This window comes from Oreochromis niloticus, linkage group LG23, assembly GCF_001858045.2.
Source record: "Oreochromis niloticus isolate F11D_XX linkage group LG23, O_niloticus_UMD_NMBU, whole genome shotgun sequence".
Classification (NCBI taxonomy): Eukaryota; Metazoa; Chordata; class Actinopteri; order Cichliformes; family Cichlidae; genus Oreochromis; species Oreochromis niloticus.
Window position 1 is genome coordinate 21,776,825 of NC_031986.2, and position 19,349 is coordinate 21,796,173.

Genomic DNA, 19,349 nt, shown 5'->3' on the forward strand with positions numbered 1-19,349 from the left:
TAAAACACAAAGTTCGTTTTGTAGCTCGTGGTCACTATTGGAGTGAAAAAGGAGGATTATCAAGGGTATGCTCATTGTACTCATTTTTTGGTTGGTTCTGCCTCCCAGCCATCACATCTGGTTTGAAAACACTAAGATAAGAAAACAGGAAATGCTCAGCTCGAGGCGTCAGAGGGACTTCACCACCACTACTGCCCATGAATAGCAGCTACATCCGTCTTTTATAGAGTCTATGGTTGTAGTGTTACACTGAACAGGAAGATAAGAAAGTGGCCTCGATCTTCTTATCTAACTCTGCAAAAAATAAGTATAAAAATAATAATTATACAGCACGACAGATAAAAATATAGCTGTTCCGTAGGAAGTCCCGAGCCTTTGTGACGTGGATAAATATAGCTGTTTTTAACAGCTCTCCCACACACGACTGAAGCCCTCATAAAGGACACGCCGAGCATCCGGAGAGGCGTGATCACATTATGATTAACTCTTACATTGAATCACCCTGATGATGGTTAAAATGTTGCTATTAAATAATGAGCGGACAAAAACCCACACGCTTGTAGAAACCACACAAACAGCACTGTAGCACGCACACGTTACATGATTATGTTCCTTTCACCTGCCTTACGTTACGTACGCTACTCATAATGTCTGAATCACGCCGGAAAGAGAAGAAGAAAAACAGTCTCGGCTGGATGCCAGAGGGATATAAAGCAATACGCCACAATTCAATTACCCGCATGAGATCTCAATAACGACTGAACTTGATCTCAAACTCTATCATATTCCGGAGTGCCTTAATACACCTCTTCAGTGAGACTGCACCTCTTTGGTTTCCGCGGCGGTGTCGTCAGTATCTCTCTTCCAGCCTTTTATATTGCACTTTCACTTAACAGTGTTCCTGCCTGTCTGCTAATGGCAGCAGAAGTACCTTGAAAGGATCTTTATAACACACCTACAACCACATTAGTTCTCTTTCCTCATTTTTTAAATTCATTTTCTGCATTTGTACCACTTCCTGTTTTTGCCCTCAATTATCCCCCCTCTCTGCTATCTCATGTCCTTCCTTTTCCTTATCAACCCATCATTTCTTTCTCCCTCTTCTCCGTGGTGACGGCCTGCTCCTCTTCCCTCTCTTTTCTCTTGGTGTCTAGATATATATATATATATGTTTTTTTTTATATATTGACAAGAAAGAGCCACAATTATGTGACATCCCACTTTCCGAACTCATCATATTCCCCTCTGACTCCATATCATGGTTGACAATAGCTGCGTAGAAAACACAGCTGCAGGTCCGTCTGCCTCATAATTACACCTTAAAGATTCTGCTGGATGGACACATGGACACTTTTCAGTAAATTGGGACCAAAAGGAGAGAAAGAAACACCCACTCCTGCTGAGAGAATATAGGGTTTGTGGGGAGTATAAGTACAGTGATGTTTGGGTGATGGCTACAGAAGAGAAGGGTTCAAATCTTTGTTGATTGTGGGATGTGGAGAGTTGCAGATTATAGCCCTGGCGCTGCAAACATTTCAGAACTGATTTGAAGTGTGTTATTTTGATTTGGAGGAGGGGATTTGTTTTCCAGAGGGCACCAGGGAAGACGCTCTATTTTTGGGGGAAGGCGGGAGATGTTTTAAGTTTGTATCTGCCATTTAAAAAGACTCCTAACATAGTTTTTAACGTAGAAAGCCGTGCTGCGGGGAGTCCCGATTTCATGTGAATCCTCAACATAAAACTATAAAAGTAACATTAAAACGGCACATATGTAAGCTTAGAGAGAAAGACGATGTGATAAACAAGCCAAAACAACAAGAGAGTTGTGCTTTAAGGTCTTCTACTTCCTTTATCTGTGGTTCAGAGGAGAAAAACAGGCTGGAAAAACAGCTTCTAAGGAGGGAGAGGGATTGATAAAGACTCGTGTAAAAGTGGTAGGTTTTTTCATTATAAATCAAAGTGTTTACGGGTTATTTTTTCTTTTCTTTTTTAGCACTCTCTTTCTCTGGTTAGGACCCCAGAGCTCTTTAAAAACAACTAAAAATGGAAAACAACTTCAAATGCATGAGAAGAAGCACTCAGGGTCGTTTACTGGAGGAGCTTTTTCCGCCATGTTTGAGTGTGGATATGCAAACTCAGGCTAAAACTAGAGGACCAAAACTGACCTACTTAATTTTTAAAGTGTACACCTAAATTTATTTCAGGATAAATAATATTAATAACTATAAAATTTGACTATCTGATATAATATTCAGTCTGCTGCTCAAGTTTGCCAGTAACTCGTCTGAGCAACAGGAGACAAACTGTTCCAGTAACCCGAGGAGGTGGCTGTTTCGATTGTAGAAGCCAGAGCAAAGACTTATGTTTGAGTTCAAATATCTATATACAGTACTTTGTGCATTACTAAAACATTTATGTGGTAGTAGTGAGACTAAAATAAAAGTATACTGGCAAAGGAGTAGCTGAGGACGGTATGATCCTGCAAAGCTTGCATACGACAGGACTTTCTGCAGCTCTGTGCAAACTAAATCATTGCTTACTGCTTCACATTAAGAGGGTTAAAGCACTCGATTAACTGATCATCAGCCACAGGACCGGGATATCTTACAGTCACTGAGTGGACTATGAACTCCTCTGTATTTTCAAGAAACTGCAGGCCGTCTGCAGCGACCGGTCTGGTCGGATGAGGGGAGGAACAAACTCTGTTTTTCTTTGTTTTTTGTTTTTGGCTGTTTAATGATACATTTCCTGCCATTTGATCACCTACAAAGTAGTGTGTCAACAGGAGGGTAGGTTTGGGAAGGGCAGCGTACCTGGAGAAGCAGGTCCGAGGCCGGCTTGATCTTCTGCTGGAACAAAACACCGAGCGCCCGATTCTGCTGCTCGAGATCGAAAACCCTTGTTCGCAGCTTCAGACACTCCTCCCTCAGATCCTGATTACAGGACAAACAGGGTGTAAAAATCACACGACAGGTAGAATAACGCTGAGAGTATATCCATTAATTTATATTAGCATGTATTAAAAGAAAAAGAAGCAACAAACCTTCTGGGTTAGAAGCGCCTGCACGACTTGATTGGCAACCTTAAAGAGAAAAAGAAAACATCACAGAATATAATTTATCTGCTTTGGCACTATAATAAAGTCTTGACCTCATATGACCCTTCCGGGCTGCTATAGAAGCCCTTACACTGCACTCTGGAGTGTTTGTACTTCCTCAGCCAATTTACACCTCAGATGAATTATTATGAGCCCAAGCAACCGCTGTGGCACAATACATTGCACATTTTTCCTCCGCTATTGGGTGTGTGTGTCTCTTTTACACACTCGTGCAGACAATGTTGAGTTCTCACAGCCTAATGGTGGTATTGACAGCGCCTGGTTGATGTAGGGTACCAGAGGTGTGCCTGGCTTAAGTGCTGCTGTGCCCGGGCCTTGGTCTCAGAGCAGTTCGCACTTCAGACCGCAACGCCGATGGAGGAGCGTCTACGATTACTGCCCATTGATTGCTCATTAATACCCCGTGAAGCCCCATCGGCTCTTTCGAGCGCCTCGTTTCTCGTTTATTGAACGAAGAGAGATGGGGGTAAACATGGCAAAATGAGCCCTGCTTGTGGAACCGCAAAGTTACAGATCTGCCTCTTGTGATCAAACAAACCGGAGTTAATGGTGTTTGACAGAGGATGTGAACTTGTGCACGCTGTACGTCCTGGAAACAAGCTACAAACACAACAAACGACTTTGGCCGCACACTAAAATTTCAGACAGACAGCTGGTGTAACATAAAAAATAATCATCCCTTCTGTTACACTGTTGTTCTAGTTAGAGGGGCGCACACAGTCTCCATCATTAAAACAGGATTATTGCTAAGCCGTCCTTCCACCGAAAGCCAACCACAAAGGAAAACAGTTGACAAATAAACACAACAAAACCGAGCTGAGCCATCTTAGTGAGAGCAGGGAAGCAGAAAGGAGACGAAGGCTGAGTTTACTCCAGATGCAATCCATCGAGGATGCAGCTCTGTATAACAATGCCCCTCCTTCCCTGTACTTTCTTTTCTTTTCTTTTTTTTAACCACTCACTTTCGATCTTCTTCCTCACCCCCTCTCATTTTTATTTCCCCTTATGCTCTCACCAGTCTTTCCCACCCTGCGGCAGATCTGCTCAGTCTGCTGAGCTTGTCGGTTTGAGGACAAATTGGGCGACTTGTCCCTGCTGGACATGCTTTCCTTTAGCAGCGCTCCCTCCATCCCGGAGTGATTCAGCAAGCAGGCACAGCCCAGAGCCGGGGCTGCTTCATTTCCCTCATGCGGCTCCCTAAACAGTGCTTAACAAGCTCTCGCAAAATAACCAGAGGGCACAGAAGTGATTTTGTTATGTAAACTATTTCTGCACAAACACTGTTTCACGTCAGGATGAAGCTACTTACACGCTGACATTTCAGACTTGCATTTCTGAAATGCATCACAAGCACTTAACTGCACGTTACAGTTACAAAAAGAAGGAAAAATAAGTAGCTAAGGAGCAAAAGAGACTGCAGTACCTCAAATGGCCACTTGAGGCTGGCACCAAGTATGAGTCAATCCCTGCAGATTTTCATATTAAAATGACCAACTTTACAGCAGAAATAAACATGTTTAAAATCTAATGCAAAAAACATTTTGGGCTCTATAAATAATTTCAGCTTCCATGAGAACTGTACAGAGGGATGGATACCAGCCGTATGCTATAACAGCTGTACGATAAGCTTAGGTTAAGCTAATTTGAGTGACTGTGCTTGTAGTGTCGGTGCCTTTTACAGTCTAATGTGTGCATAACTGTACTTCAGTGCATCAGTCTCGAAGAGTGAAATTCTAGTAGTTTCCACTAGGCTTAACTTTGAGCTGCTGTGTTTGTGGTGTTGGTGCTTTTTGGAGTATTTTTAATGCAACTAGTTGTCAAATAATACAACTTAATGTGTGGGTAACTGTATTGACAGCCTGTAAAGAAGTCTATGCTTCAGTTTTGATGAGTGAAATTCTAGTTGTGTCTTTGAATTTCACTTTTAGAAAATTGTTATCAGGTATCCCAACTTCCAACTTGAACCAATCTGTCACACCTACTGTCTGCCTATCCTCATACATGTCCTTTCTCCCACTCCTGACTTCCTTATGGTGTACCACAGTTCCTGTCTTGGCATCCGATAGATATACTGATGGCCTACCAGCTACTTGCGCTGTATACTGCAGCTGCTAAAAGCATGGGAAATAAGTAGTATCCATGTAGTTGTGAAGTTTTAGATTCTTTATTTGACATTCCAAAGACAAGTGCAATCTATTATGGATAGTATAGAGTTATGTAAATGTGTGTGTGTGTGTTGTTACTTAACGGTTTAAAAGTAAATAAATGTGAAAAAAGACAAAAAATGTCAGAAAAAAGAGTGTGCATTAAGATTTAGTTGCATGAAAAATAAAATTAATTGTCATTATCAACAAATTCTCTCCAGCCTTCCTTGAGCTGCGGCTGGAGTAAATTGCCAAGCTGTAAGATAACCATAGCATGGCTCAGAACCTCATTAAAGCCTTAATCTTCAGCTCCACAATACAATTTATTTTATTCTGTCAAAACAAATTCAGTTTCAAGGTAAGTAAAACATCTCACAAGCCACACGGCGTCCTTGAATGTTGCCTGGAATGAGTAAAGATAAACAAGGTGTGCACTCACCTCGTCGAGACAGCGCTCGTACTGCTCCCTCTGACTCTCATTCTCTGAGGCCAGGGCGGAGTTCTCCTCCTGCAAAGAACACACACTCCAGTTACGTTTGATGCAACAAAAAACAACAGAGACAGGAGCGGCAATCGAGCATAGCTCCGGCTAAGTCTGAGAATTCCCTCACAAAGGTCATATGTCAACTTTGAACCAGGACGGCCAATAAAAATTTACCAAGTGCAACTGAGAAAAAGGTCAAGGGGATGGAAGTTACGATGCTGAACTTTGGGGCGGCAGCTAGCCGTTTGGAGCCCGGACCTAATAAGAATATCTCCTCTGCTTGCCAAGCGATGAGGCGGCGTCTTATTGATCTCTGGGAGTTTCCAATTTGTCAGAGGCAGGCAGCATATTAGGAGCTGTCAGACTCTTTGGTTCTCTCGCCCTCTGCCCTTTACTAGAAACTACCAATCCCTTGATGAAAACATGGGAAACATGATTACAACCCAAAACACTCCAACGATGCCGTCTTACAAAGAAACACTGACTAATTAAAGCCTCAAAGCCTGCAACGTGTGGTTATGAGTGCAAATCTAATGAATGGCCTGAGCAATTAAAGAGAGCTCGAGCGTCTCATGTGTTAGTTTCTATTTTCAAGAGATGCATTTGGCTCGGGAAATCCCCCTGACAGTGTATTTATCACTGTTACACAACTTAAGTTATGATTAAAACGTGCCAGTGAAGACTCATATTCCCATCATTAACTGCAGAAGAATGAGCATGACTTTTTAAAATATGTGATGATTTAGCCATAGCTTTGCCTACACGGCGGCTCATTTTCTTTAACTCAAGCTTCAGTATGAGGCGTTGTCTGACACGTCCGCGCGCAGCCTAAAACGAGGTTTGCTGCGTCGTTTTAGTGGCGTTTAAGTGTTGGCGACTGGACGTGCTCATTTCCTTCTTTCGTTGTGCTGTAGTTATAGAGATGAGCAACCTGGAAGTGCACCGCTCTCTTAGCAACTGGGCTGCACAGGGAAACACATGCATGTGACATTTAGGTCTGTGAGGTAGCACGGTTTGGATGGCTTATTTACATTCCTGCCCCTCAGAAGACACCAGAAATTTTATACTAAATAATCATATAGCATTTAATTTCAAGGTTACTATGCCAAAATAGTAAAAACATTTCATTGCATTGAATTATGTCGCTGTTAGAAGAATGAATGGCGGTGAACTGAAAGCCCTGAGGTGTCTACACCAGGGAAAACACTTAAGCGGGAGCACATCCTTGGCAGGTGGCAGAAAATGAACTTTCTTTGTGTTGAGACTGAAATTTAATATTTTTCAGGGATGATGCTTTCTGAGACCCAGAATCAAGGTAAAAGGATTAGTCTGTCATTGAAAATAGTACAACTCAGCACAACAGGCACTAAAAATTTGACAATAAACCTTCTCATTCAAACCGTGTAATCCCGCTATCATATTCTGACATAGTTCAGTGTATTATTATAACACAACAACAACCCTGCAGTCATAATGTCAGTGTAAATAACAATTCTTGTAACTAACTTTAAAATCTATTCATGACTTGGGGCAGAGCAGACGCCTACATAATATAATCTGTGTAATCCTTCAATTATTTAATAATCTTCATGTTATGTGAAAAAAATCTATTTTGGGCCATTTTACAGCTGTTTGTTGCCATTAGAAATGAAACAGGATTCATCTGAAGTCACCACTGACAATACAAAAGACCGATATAGCTACCATGACATCACCCACTGGTTTGAAACATTGTCACAGTTACCATCCTGCTGTTTTGAAACCAGATTTGACAAGCGAGAGGTGCATCTAACAGTGAAACATTTAATGAATGTCCTTCTCATCATTAGAATGACCATAATTTAGAGAATATATTTAATTAATTTAAATAATTAACACAATCCAAAATGAATGACTGAGCTCATGAACTCATCTGAAAAGTGTGTACACAGGTCAGGGCTGAGGGGCATTTTCCCACAGACGTCTACAGCATTGGAAGTTTTTTTGCAACCACAGCTGTCGCCCCCTAGTGATTATTTAAAAGAATGCAGGTTTAAGGCACGACTGCACTGGCTTCACTGTTCAAACTTTTAAGTTAAGTCACCTTTAATGTTGCTCATAGAAGTCATGAAAGTCTATTTAACTTGCATCTGCAAGCTGCTTTGCAACCCCACTGAACCCCATTTTCCCAATTTAACGCTGAGTAAAGTCTGACTTAACAAATGGCATGCCTGTTATCATTGATGCCTGCTTTGTACTGGACTTTATTCTTCCAAAATTATTGGGTCAAAATTATTGGGTTCCACAGCTTAATCTTTTATTTTATACCTCTGTGGCCTACTCCTAGATATTCCGCAATCAAATGTAGGTGGTGTTACTGGAAAGTGGAAGCATTAAAGGTCCACAGCAACTCAGCCAGGAAAAGGCAGACTACATAAAGATACAGACCCAAGTCAATGAGTGCGTAAACAATGCTATGCTAAGTCCTCTGGCATTAACCTCAGCACAAAAACTGTGCTCCAGGAGCTTCATGTTAATGGTGTGGGTTTCTATGTCTGAGCAGCTCCTGGAAGTGTAGGTGGCCAAGCACTTTAGTTCATACAGTGCATGTAAATGTGAAGGTGGGAATGTTCCAGAACAGAACCATACAGCAAAATTCAAATTACTGTACAAGGTATACTAATCTTCTTTTGACAGTAGTTTATTCTCGCTTTATAATCACTGTTTAGCCGCCTAATAATTTAATTATTAGACTCTTCTTTATGCTCTATTTTTGGGCTCCACCATTCTCTGGGAACATTTCTTTGGCTCTTTAGCTCTTTAGTCATTTTCTTCATCAACTAGTACTCTACTTTATCTCCCTGTCATTTGGTGCTTCCTAGTAATGAACTGGGATGGGTAAAATCAAAACAATTTACATAGCTGATAGGAATATATGTATGCTGTCAAAGAATATTACAGCAATTTCAAACCTATAGCTTCTCCAGTTTATCCACCAATATGTAAAGTACAGACATCTTGAGACTCAACCTAATCCATATATAATGTATGTACCCTGACACGTCTTACAACAGGTTCACACGTTTTCATTTTGGGTCTTTGTTAAATATTTATCAGGTTGTGTTTGTCAGCTGTGGACTCCCGGGTAATTTTAGCTTTAATGCCCTTATCACCTAATCAGTAAAATGACCAGTGGCCATTTCTCCCGGAATGTGCTATGTGTATTCATTTAGGCCCCGGTTACAGACTGCAGTGCGTGCCTGCCAAGTTAATGAAGAGAAACAGAAACAGGAGCCGGGCAGTGCTTACTTAGTGCCAGTGGAGTTTATGCACAATGAGGGGCAGTGATGTATTGCCTCTGTTTTGTTTCCTGCTGCTTTAGCTGGGGGTGCATCCATCACCCACACAGCAGCAAGGAATAAAAACGGCAGATAACTTTTGATAAAGCTGTTTAAAATGTAGCGTCTCCGTAATGCGCTTCACCAGATGGATCGCAGGGACAGGTTGACCATACTTTCCGCCAGTCTCAGAAGATAACTCACCGCTGGAGGAGCAACAGGCAGGCAATTATCTGCCACTTTGCTGTAATTAGGGTCTGTTTTCTTTCAGGGACGAACAAACACAAGGAAGAAAAGATCAAATACACTCTGAGGACTGTTTTTACTTTTTCACTTCTTTCTCCTTCATGTGTCTTTCTTGCTACCAAAGAGTCATCTTTATTTTCCTACACGCATTTGGATTGTTTTAATTGTTAGATGGCATCTGCTGAAATATTTGGATTGCTTTATTATCAGCCTGTGTACACAAAAATGTTCATGAGCACTTATTTTGAACCCATTAACTTGACTAGAAGGTACTCTGTAGTATCTAGTAGGTAATTCCCACCTCATTAAATGCAAGTTGCTCCACCAAGCGAAACAGAAGCAAAGGGCAGAAAACAGCAACTAAATTCAGCAGAATGAAGCAAGAATGGTGGTGGAAGCTTTATCCATTTAATCCAGAGCTCAAAACTATTTTTTTATACTTAAGTTTTCTAACAACTTGCCTTTTATTTTCAATTTTATTCACTCTACTTTTATTTAATATGTGTGCTGTTTGTTTATATCAGAGGTCAACAACCTTTACTATCAAAAGAGCCACTTTTTAGCAAGGTTTGCCCTAAACAAGCTGTATGGATTCACTGCTGTGTGTGGGGTTATAATGAAATCAGCTAAATACATATTACACTATTAACTTAAGTAAGAGGTGCAATACTGTGTACTTGTTATATATAATAAGTTTTTATATTTGAAATAACAAAAAAAAAACAATCTACTGACATATAAAGGCCTACTTCAAGCCTGCTTTTGATTAATAAAACATATAGCATTAGAGCGTGACTGATATATATCTGCTGGGCTGATATTATTGACTGAACGTAGCTATTTTGGAATTGCCATTTACAAAGGCCAGTAAATGAAAATTTAAAAAGTAAACCAGAGGTAGGAAAAACACCCTTCAACCATGTTATGAATGTTGATGTTACATAGTTTGTCCACCAGAGGGCACTCCCTTTGCAGCCTCTCTTTAATGTGTTTGGAACGGCACAAACAATAACCAGCTGATCCAAGTCGAGCGTAAACGAGTAAATGACGAGTCATGCCAATAAAACAAGATCATGTTTAAACTGTGTTATCATATTACCTTAATAATGACTAATCATTATGCATAACATATTTTTGGAAAATTTGTTTACTGTAATGTGTGTCTAAAAGAAATAAAATATCGGCCGATATATCAGATTTTTAAAATCACCAAATCTCAGTATCAGTCGTAAAAATGCTATATCGGTCGTGCTTTATATGGCATAATAGCTTTAGTAAAAGTAACATTTTCATTTCAGTTATAACTGAAGTGCACAGATCAAGCACACCAGTAAGAAAACTATCTTTAAAAAAAAAAAAAAAAGCAAAACAAAAAACCTCTTTGTTCATTTTTATAATTAAATTCTTTTGTTACCGTCATTAGAAGAGTTGCTGAAATTGGATAAACGAGCCACGTGTGGCTCTGGAGCTGGAAGTTTGAGACCCCTGGGTTAAGCTTAGGCACCAAAGTGTCTGGCTGAGGTTAGGAAATGATCATGACATTTCTTACTACTTCTTCACTTCCTCCTAGATAATCTGTGTTGCTCTCTGTTTATCACTGATGCAGCGGAGGATAATAGCCTCCTCAGCCAGACTAGAAGGTAGAAGAGGGCAGCTCCTGGCCGTTTGCATGTGACAAATAACAAAGGATGACATCCACTCACTGGGATGATAATATATGAAATGAGTGACATGACTCGGGGTAAGACCGAGTGCCACGCACCCTTCACCACACCAAAACCAAAAAGCCACGTGGAGCCACTTAGGAGTGTATCAGTGAAGACTAAAAGCCTAACTTCATTAAGCCTGAGCACTTTAATTACTGAAGAGATCTGAGCGGATATGTGTCTGGTGGCTTCAGCACAAAAAATAATCAGCGTAGATCGCTGTGGCTGAGCGTCTGCTCTGGCTGCTTTGGCTCGTGGCGGAGTATAGCTCAAATCCCCAAGCGCAGAGGAAAACAAACCAAAGCTGGAGTACAGCCCGAGGCCCCGGCGGCGATTCTCACAGGATGACTTTGCTCTCCAAACGAAGGAGACCGAAGAATTTGATGAGCTGTCATGCTTTCAGACACAACCGAGCAAGGGCTCTGACAACTGTCAGACGGGCTGGCCACAAAGGATAGCCAGGGGTGGCTAGGAGTGTGGATGCAAGAAGTATACAGAGGCACGAATGAAGAAAACAAAGAAGGAAAAGGAGGTAGGCAGAGAGAAAAAGAAAGCTGAGAAATTCAAAGCAGGAGAGACTTAGAGAGAGAACAGAAATGCGTGGTGGCGAGTTAGTACCTCCAGGGCCTTGAGGCGCTCCAGCAGGAGCTTGGTTTTGTCTTTATCCTCTTCTGCTTGGCTGGCATCATGTTCAGGATTCGGCAGCAGCCTGGGGTCCGGCTCCGCTTGAGTCGCCGGCAGGGAGCCCTTCTCTACAGGGCCGTCGTGCTGTTTCTGCACTTCCTCAGAGAGTTTATCCTGATGCACAGACAGCAAAAAGAGGTTAGAGGGGTAAAAATAAGGAACAGAAAATCAAAGCGGGAATTTGGCGAGCAAAAAGCAGAGCAGATGGGAGGAAAGGATTGAAAATAGAGGTATGACAAATGTTTCAGGGTAAAATGGTTAAGGAGGCGTGAAAGGCAGAACTCAGAGGGAAGGAGGCAGTGAATGAAGAAGAAAGGAAAAGGGGAGAGGATCAGATGGGCAGATGGGACAACAGGGAAGCAGCTTCAGCAACAGAGCTCCAAAACATCCCATAATCCCTAATCATGTTTCTCTTGTTTTCTAAAGAGTGGCAGTGACCTTCAGGGGCTTTCTTTTCTGTATAATGGGGCTCCTGTGCTCTCCCTCTTTGCCCTTACACAGCGTCTGTCTCACGCAGTCTCGTTGCCAGCAATCTTTTCCTGTCTCTTCTCCTCTGGTGTTTCCTGGCATCTGTGATAATTAAACACTGGTTATAAGTAGCTAATAATGAGGTACTGCCTGGCTAGCGCCAAACTGCTAAAAGGAAACTCTTGGTCACAGTTAGAACACTATTCATGCTTTTCAAGGGCTCTTTGGAGCCTCACATTAGATGCTTACTGAAAACATCTATCCATCACTATTTGCTGGAAAAAGATCATCTGCTTCTTTGCTACAAGGGCTGAAAAAAAAACAAACAATCTATAGTAATGTAAGTGATTTTTAAAGAAGAAAACAAGCCCAAAGTGGATTGTTCCTGCTTTTGTTTTTCTTTATTTTCTATCAGGTGTTTGTCTGAGAAAACAATTTGAAGACATCACCTTAGATCTTGAAAACTGATGCGCACTTTGTTCTGCGTTTTTTACTTTAAAAGGTGTAAAAGTAGCTGACTCCACTTTTCAGTTGAAGTGAATTTTGGTTTGGCAGTAGTTTAGATATAAAAGTCATCGCTCTCTGGCATTTTTAAACTTAAAATAGTGGATCCAGTGTTTGCAGCTGGTGACCTTTGCAAGCGCTCATCATAGGCTGAACATGTTAATAAGATTTGAGCATTGATGTTCTCTAAATATTGCATTTCACCGTACCTTAATAAGTGTAAGAGACAAGAAGTAGTCAGTATAAGATAATTTCTGAAATAAGAAAACTTAAATAAACCTGGGACAAAATAACAATTGTTTTTGATGAGATGTACTCAGATTTGGTCTTTGGACTTTCAAGGAAAACCAAGTCAGTGCTTGCCCACAACTAGTGATTGCCCAGCTGGAGTTCTGGGCAAGCAAAGCCGCACTTCCTCTAACATCAACTTCAAGTTGGCACTAAAAGTCAGTCGACAAATAATAGTGCTTGGTGAGCAGTAATACTAACTAAAACTGACTGACTGAGTTTTAATTAGTAAAATTTAGTTTTACTAGAGAATCATGGGTATGGACAAAAACAGGCAAATAATGACGGAATCAAGAACAACCAGTGTTTCCAATATTTCACTTCACTGCCTGCAAATATTTCTCAAAAATGTGTTGCTGAATAGTTGCTGATATATAAACTGCAAATAAACAGCGTGCTATCCTCGTCCAGCAACCTTCTCAGGTATGAGGGATCCAGTCTGGCCAATTAAGGGGTGACATTTACTTCCTTGGTGACTTTTCTGTCTTTGGCCTGTGGCGGTAACATTTAGTGGACTGACGATTGACGATTTCTTTTAAATATAGTGGAATTTTTATTAGAGGTTTCACCATTTACAAAGATGCAAAACTGGGTATTTATCTGTTTGCATTGTTACTACGTCACAGTAATTCAATTAACTGACACAGTTTGACACCTTCCAACTCCCAACAAAATAAACAGCACGTTAATCCTGTTAGTCTAGAAACTTTGATATACAGCGCTTGGTTCTGGAGAGTTCTAAGCACTTTTGTTTGGGTCTTTCAGGAGTCCAGTAAGGACCTCAGTCATAAGAGCTTGAACATACTGATGATTCTTGAGAAAAGAATTGTTATTTTTCTACACCAAATCTTGCACTTGAATAAATGTTCAAGCCTGATGAAGTAAAACACTTTGCTGTATCTGATATTCAAGTGTGGCTGATTTCTTTAAAATCAGCAGTGTCTCAGTGCTTGATCATTTAGGGCAATTTTCTCCTCCAGTGGTCTTTGATTTCTTTCATTTGAACCGGTGTTAAAGGCCTCAAGAGGCAAAGATTCACAGGATAAAATAAATATGTGAGGAAAAGCTGGAAGGTAAAGGCCCAAATTTGATGCACAGAGCCACATTTTTCTTTTTTTTCCTCACAAATTAATCATCTTGTGACCCTTCAGATTTATCCTAAAACCTCTTGAATTGATCCCTAGTTGCAGTTCTTCATACTTACTAACTGCAGGCTTTTGGTAAAAAGATGTAAATGGTAAATGGCCTGCATTTGTATAGCACTTTACTTAGTCCCTAAGGACCCCAAAGCCCTTTACACTACATCCAGTCATCCACCCATTCACACACACATTCACACACTGGAGATGGCAAGCTACGTTGTAGCCACAGCTGCCCTGGGGCACACTGACAGAGGCGAGGCTGCCGGACACTGGCGCCACCGGGCCCTCTGACCACCAGCAGTAGGCAAACGATGTGTTGAATAAATGTTAATAACATATTAGCTAGATGACAATGAAGGTATTATTGCACCCTAAGTCACAAGAGCAGAGTGAGAACTTGAGTGCGACGTATCACTGTGCATGTGCCTTAAAATTTTCCTCCTCAGCAGACAACTCTGAAGTCTGAAGACACCTGCGGTTAATGTGCTGGACAAAAACGAGGTTAGCATCACAGATGAATAGCCGCAACTCATATTTTTCAAATCTGAAAGCTGCACAGACCAAGCTGCTACTTTCTTCTAAAAGGAATTGGAAATAATGTCCTTCAGAATACCCCCCCCCCGCTTGATTGAATCTCGTCTAAACACATATTAGGTTTTCAATCTTGCTCGATTCCATCAGACAATTGTGTTCAAGGCAATACTTTATAGTCAAGGTTTTAAGTCTGCTTTCGTTTGCCTGTGATGCCTGTGATTTGAGAGACTGCTCATCAGACGGCGTTAAAGGGCTCTGTAATAATCTCCGCAGAGAGAGTCTGGAGTGGGAGAGGGGAGGGAACTTTGTCCCTCACGTTGCCCTTTCAAGTTATTGAGTTTGCCTGCTGAACACACAGAATACAGCAGCGGCAGCAGGAGCACATCACTGCGTAGGAGCGACTGGTGTTTAGTTATACAGCATATGGGAATAGCACAATAACCCTCCAAGTATATTCTCCATCCACTGCTGATCACATGAGGAAATGTTTACAGTTTACATCAAGCAGCAGCTCACTGAGTTTAGCTTGTTTTTAAATTTTTGACTTCTGTTGCTAAAAAAGAAAAAGAAATCCAAGTCCTTCACATATCTGTTATCATTTTGTGATCTATTGTTTCCATGAAGGTTTATGTGATGTATATCCATTTTAATTTGCTTTAATCTAGCTAGCAGTTCACTGTATAGAGAGCTGCCATGCTAACATACTAATGGTAATGTAGTACAATATAGCTAGCATAAAAAAATATCTTGTATATATAGTAGCCTTTCAGGATATACTAGCTAAGGTTTTGAGGGGGATACAGATTCCCGATCTTCCTGTTGGTCTCTCTTTAGGCTTTAAATAAAGAGCACAGAACTTTCACTTGGGAGAGTAGAGTTCAAATCTCACTTGAAGACAAAAATTAGCACTGACTGGTACGAGGGGCAAAGAACAATTGAGAGGGGGGTCTCCCTGTTGTTTAATTGCAATGGGTTTTTCTAGATGTCCACCTTCTGCAGTTATAAAAACTTCGCAGTGTTGGCGTTCTTGTTGGTATTTTGACGGCAAAAGTTACCATGTTTAGAGTACAATGAGTTCTAAGCTATAAGCTAACACTAGCAAGTGTAGTTAGCAAGGTGCCATCTGATAACAGGTTCCTAAGTAAGAGACTAAAGCTTATTTTAGACTTCTGTGTTGAGCCAAGGCAAGTAGCCAATACTGTTGCCAGCATTTATACCTGTTCGTGCAACTTTGGCACCAAAAAAACAATTTGGTGGCTGATTTTCTCTCTTCAAGTTGATCCCTTATCTTACAGTCGCTTTTGAAAATGGCAGCAGAAGAAGTAGCTGAAAATGCATAAACAGGCCAATCAAAGGCGTTTTGGGCAACATCGAGGCAATGGAGGTGCACGTCAGGGAATGGCATAGGGTTTCTTCAGTGTTAATGGTTATGATGTATCTACGGTATAGATTTAATTACACTGTAATAAAATAACTTAATTCATAAACCACAATCTTCTATACATCACAGCAGGTCATAATTTTCCTCAGATAATTCAACTGCAAACAACATTAGAGAGATCCAATTAAGTCCAATTAGTGGAAGTGGGTACTAGCAGAAATCCATTAGCACAGTTGCTACCCCGAATTCCAGTATTTAATGGAAAATTTATTAAAGTTGGCTCTTTCCTTAAGTTTGTCCATTGTTTTCCTTTTAAGGCTTTAGATAAAGAGTACAGAAGTTTCACTTGGAAGAGTAAGGTTCAAATCCCACTTACAACCAAAGGTTAGCAAATGTTATTAAAAAATTAACCCCACTCAGAGTTTTTGTGAAGAACGAAGCACAGAAGTCAGAAACACTCTTGTATTAAACTGTAAATGTGCTTTCTATAGCTGTAAAGTATTTTCTAATATGGGTGTCCAGGGTGAACTGAATCGCTTTTGGGGAACAGCCTCAAGTGGCCATTAGATGAAGTGCAGATTTCGTACTTCATGCTCAGAACCCCAAAGTTTTTACCCCAATGACCGAGTGTTTCTTCCCCCCACACTCCCTTTTTAAGGGATTATTTTATATGCACAGACAACGTTATCTGCATATTAACAAAGTGGATTCATTTGATATATATTTCATAAGACTGCACTGTCGAGTTGTATTTTTATGATGAAGCTTTTGCGCCTCAGGACAACTTTCAGACATGAGTCTATTATTACGGCTGCTAAACCCATGTTTCACATGTACTCAGTGGAATACATAAGCAATAGAGCCACTGACAGTGAACTTTACGGTCCTTGTTCTTTATTTGGGACACTTTTATTCGCACTAATCAGTCAAGGATTGTTTTCTTTCTGCATCTATTCCTGTCTTGTGATATACACATGGAGTCATTAATAAAGACACTCTTTTTATTGCATACTTCATGAACTAGTGGCTGCCCTTTTCTTCTCCTCCCTCGAGGCATTTCGCTCTCATTTCACCGGCTCGAAGTTAAAGACAATAATGTGGCTGCTGCTTTATGGACACTGTAGTTACCGTGTGCCCCTAGTGTGACATATAAGAAACAAATGACCAGTGAGGCTTAATAAATACTCTAAGAGTCTGAAGTATTTTCAAGACTACAAATGAATGCAGCACACATAGCTGGGAGCAAAAGAACATTTGTTTTCTACAGTTAGGCCTCTCAGATAACGCCAAACTGATGATAGACAGAGCGAAGCATTTCTGCACTGCAACACTGTGTAAACATGTTCAGCTCCAAATTGTGAAGTGAGACCCCAAAGGTGACCCAAGCTTCAAAAATACACGGTATTACTTATTCTTTCTGCATTTCTGCTCAATCCCAGCAGCTATTTCTCTTACATAACAGGGCCGGGAATGAATTCTTTCACCTTGACTCAGTCTGGCTTTAGTCGATACCCAGGCTCTCAGCTAAATAGGAAAAAACAAACAGTGGAAGACAAAGATGCATGTCTCTACTAAATGATCACTGCATGTCAGTAAATAAATTCTGAAAATAACAATCTTCACTTGTCCTTTCATTATTTCTGTACCTTTCCCTAAGATTGAAGCAGCTTTAAGAATAACCTCTCTCTGGACCATCACTGGCATCACAGTCTCTGTAATGAGATGTTTAAATGAGAGTTTACCTTGTAGACCTTCATGATGTCCACCGTGTCCACAGCAGTCTGCTCCAGGACACCCTGATTCTGCAGCAGCGACCGCACTGTCTCTTCCATCCTGCGCACACAAAACACACATCATCAGAAAAAAAAGATGCATTAGTGGGAAATGATGATGATGTGGACACCTAAAAGTCAGAGGCTATAATGTCCTTAAAACTAATCTTAAGTTCTTTATTTTATTTAATTTTATACTACATCATTGCTAAATATCAACCCAGCAAAGGAGGAAGTATACTAATGTTATACATTGCCACTGTGTGCGTACGGAGGAGCTCAGGGTGCATGTAGGGTCAACAAAACATGTAGGAGTGAAGAAGTGTAATTCTAAAACAGTTTATTTTCCTGTTAGCTCTAAATCCGTTTTTTACACATGAAATTACCCATATGGAAAAGATATATATAAATCTTATAAAGTTTGTATCTGTCTTGTGTGAAACTTGTATGAAAAGCATACAAGAGTGAAAACAGATATAAGATCCCTTGAAAAATTACATAAATGAAACTTGTATGTTTTGGATACTTCCTAAAACAATATATGAAAGTAATGAGAAAGTGGCCACTTTCATGAGTAAATCATATAAGCCTTATATGATTCACTATATGAAGTAGGACACATATTATGCAAGTCTTTTATAAGTTTTTACTATTTCTTTTCCATATGGGTGGGTCTGAGTGTTGTCAAAATTGTTCTCTCTCACAATGTAGAAGATTGGTGAAAGCATCTGATTGGTAACATCTTCATTTTTCATCATGATAATGATCCCAAACAACAAATAATAATAATAATAAATAGTTAAAGCTGGACTTTTTCATGTGTTGATACGTCTTCTGGCCCTGCACCTGCCCCATTTTTAGATGGGGTAGTGCATGTACTGTATTTTCCTGTCTTACTGTAAACCAAGCCCTCATCTTTCCTGAAAAATCTAATAAAACCTCCACCACCACCCTCAGATTTGAGGCATGTACCGGCAGATGTGTTTTTCTGCAGGATGGTGCATTTTTTAATTTAATTTTGAGGACTTCTTGTTCTCATGCATGCTCACCCAAGCAAAAAAAGATAGATAAAGGCTAATAACGGTGCCTTTCAAGGTTTTAGGTTCCACTACTCCAAAAAAGCTAGTAACTCAGAGCCAAGGTCCAAATGACCTCAACAGTATATAAAACATCCCAACCCATATGATACCAGCAGCCTCAAAACGATGAGCAGAGTCAAATGTTCGGCTAAAAACATCTGATATGGAATCTGTTTACAAGCTAAAGGCTTGCTGTTTGAAACGGATCATTGCGTTCTTCTTCCTTTTTTTTTAATACTCTCCATAAGAAAGCCCACACAAACACACACACAAATGGCTCAGAAGTGAAAATGAAAAGCGAATGGGACTGAATCAGAGCCAGAGACACAAGATGGATGAGTCGTAATTTTTCTGGACTGAATCCCAATTTCTGCTCCGCTCGCTATGCGAGGAACATGTCGTCCAAAATGACCAGACTGAGTGCAAAAAACTGCAGTCGCAGTGTTTACCGACTTATTGTGTGAGATTTTCTAGGCGTGTGT

General features: G+C 40.5%; 1 protein-coding gene across 9 annotated transcripts in view; it reads right to left on the reverse strand.

Annotated features, from left to right (window-relative positions):
- The window catches only part of LOC100702923 (nck-associated protein 5), a 163,027-nt gene that overhangs the window by 22,295 nt on the left and 121,383 nt on the right, over positions 1-19,349 (reverse strand). For all 9 annotated transcript variants that reach the window (XM_019351818.2, XM_019351815.2, XM_019351819.2 and 6 more), the window contains 5 exons: positions 17,759-17,849; positions 11,634-11,813; positions 5,702-5,770; positions 3,044-3,082; positions 2,814-2,933 (listed from right to left, as the gene is read on the reverse strand). In XM_019351818.2, coding sequence (XP_019207363.1) covers positions 2,814-2,933; positions 3,044-3,082; positions 5,702-5,770; positions 11,634-11,813; positions 17,759-17,849 — 499 coding nt within the window. The remainder of the gene's footprint in view (positions 1-2,813; positions 2,934-3,043; positions 3,083-5,701; positions 5,771-11,633; positions 11,814-17,758; positions 17,850-19,349) is intronic.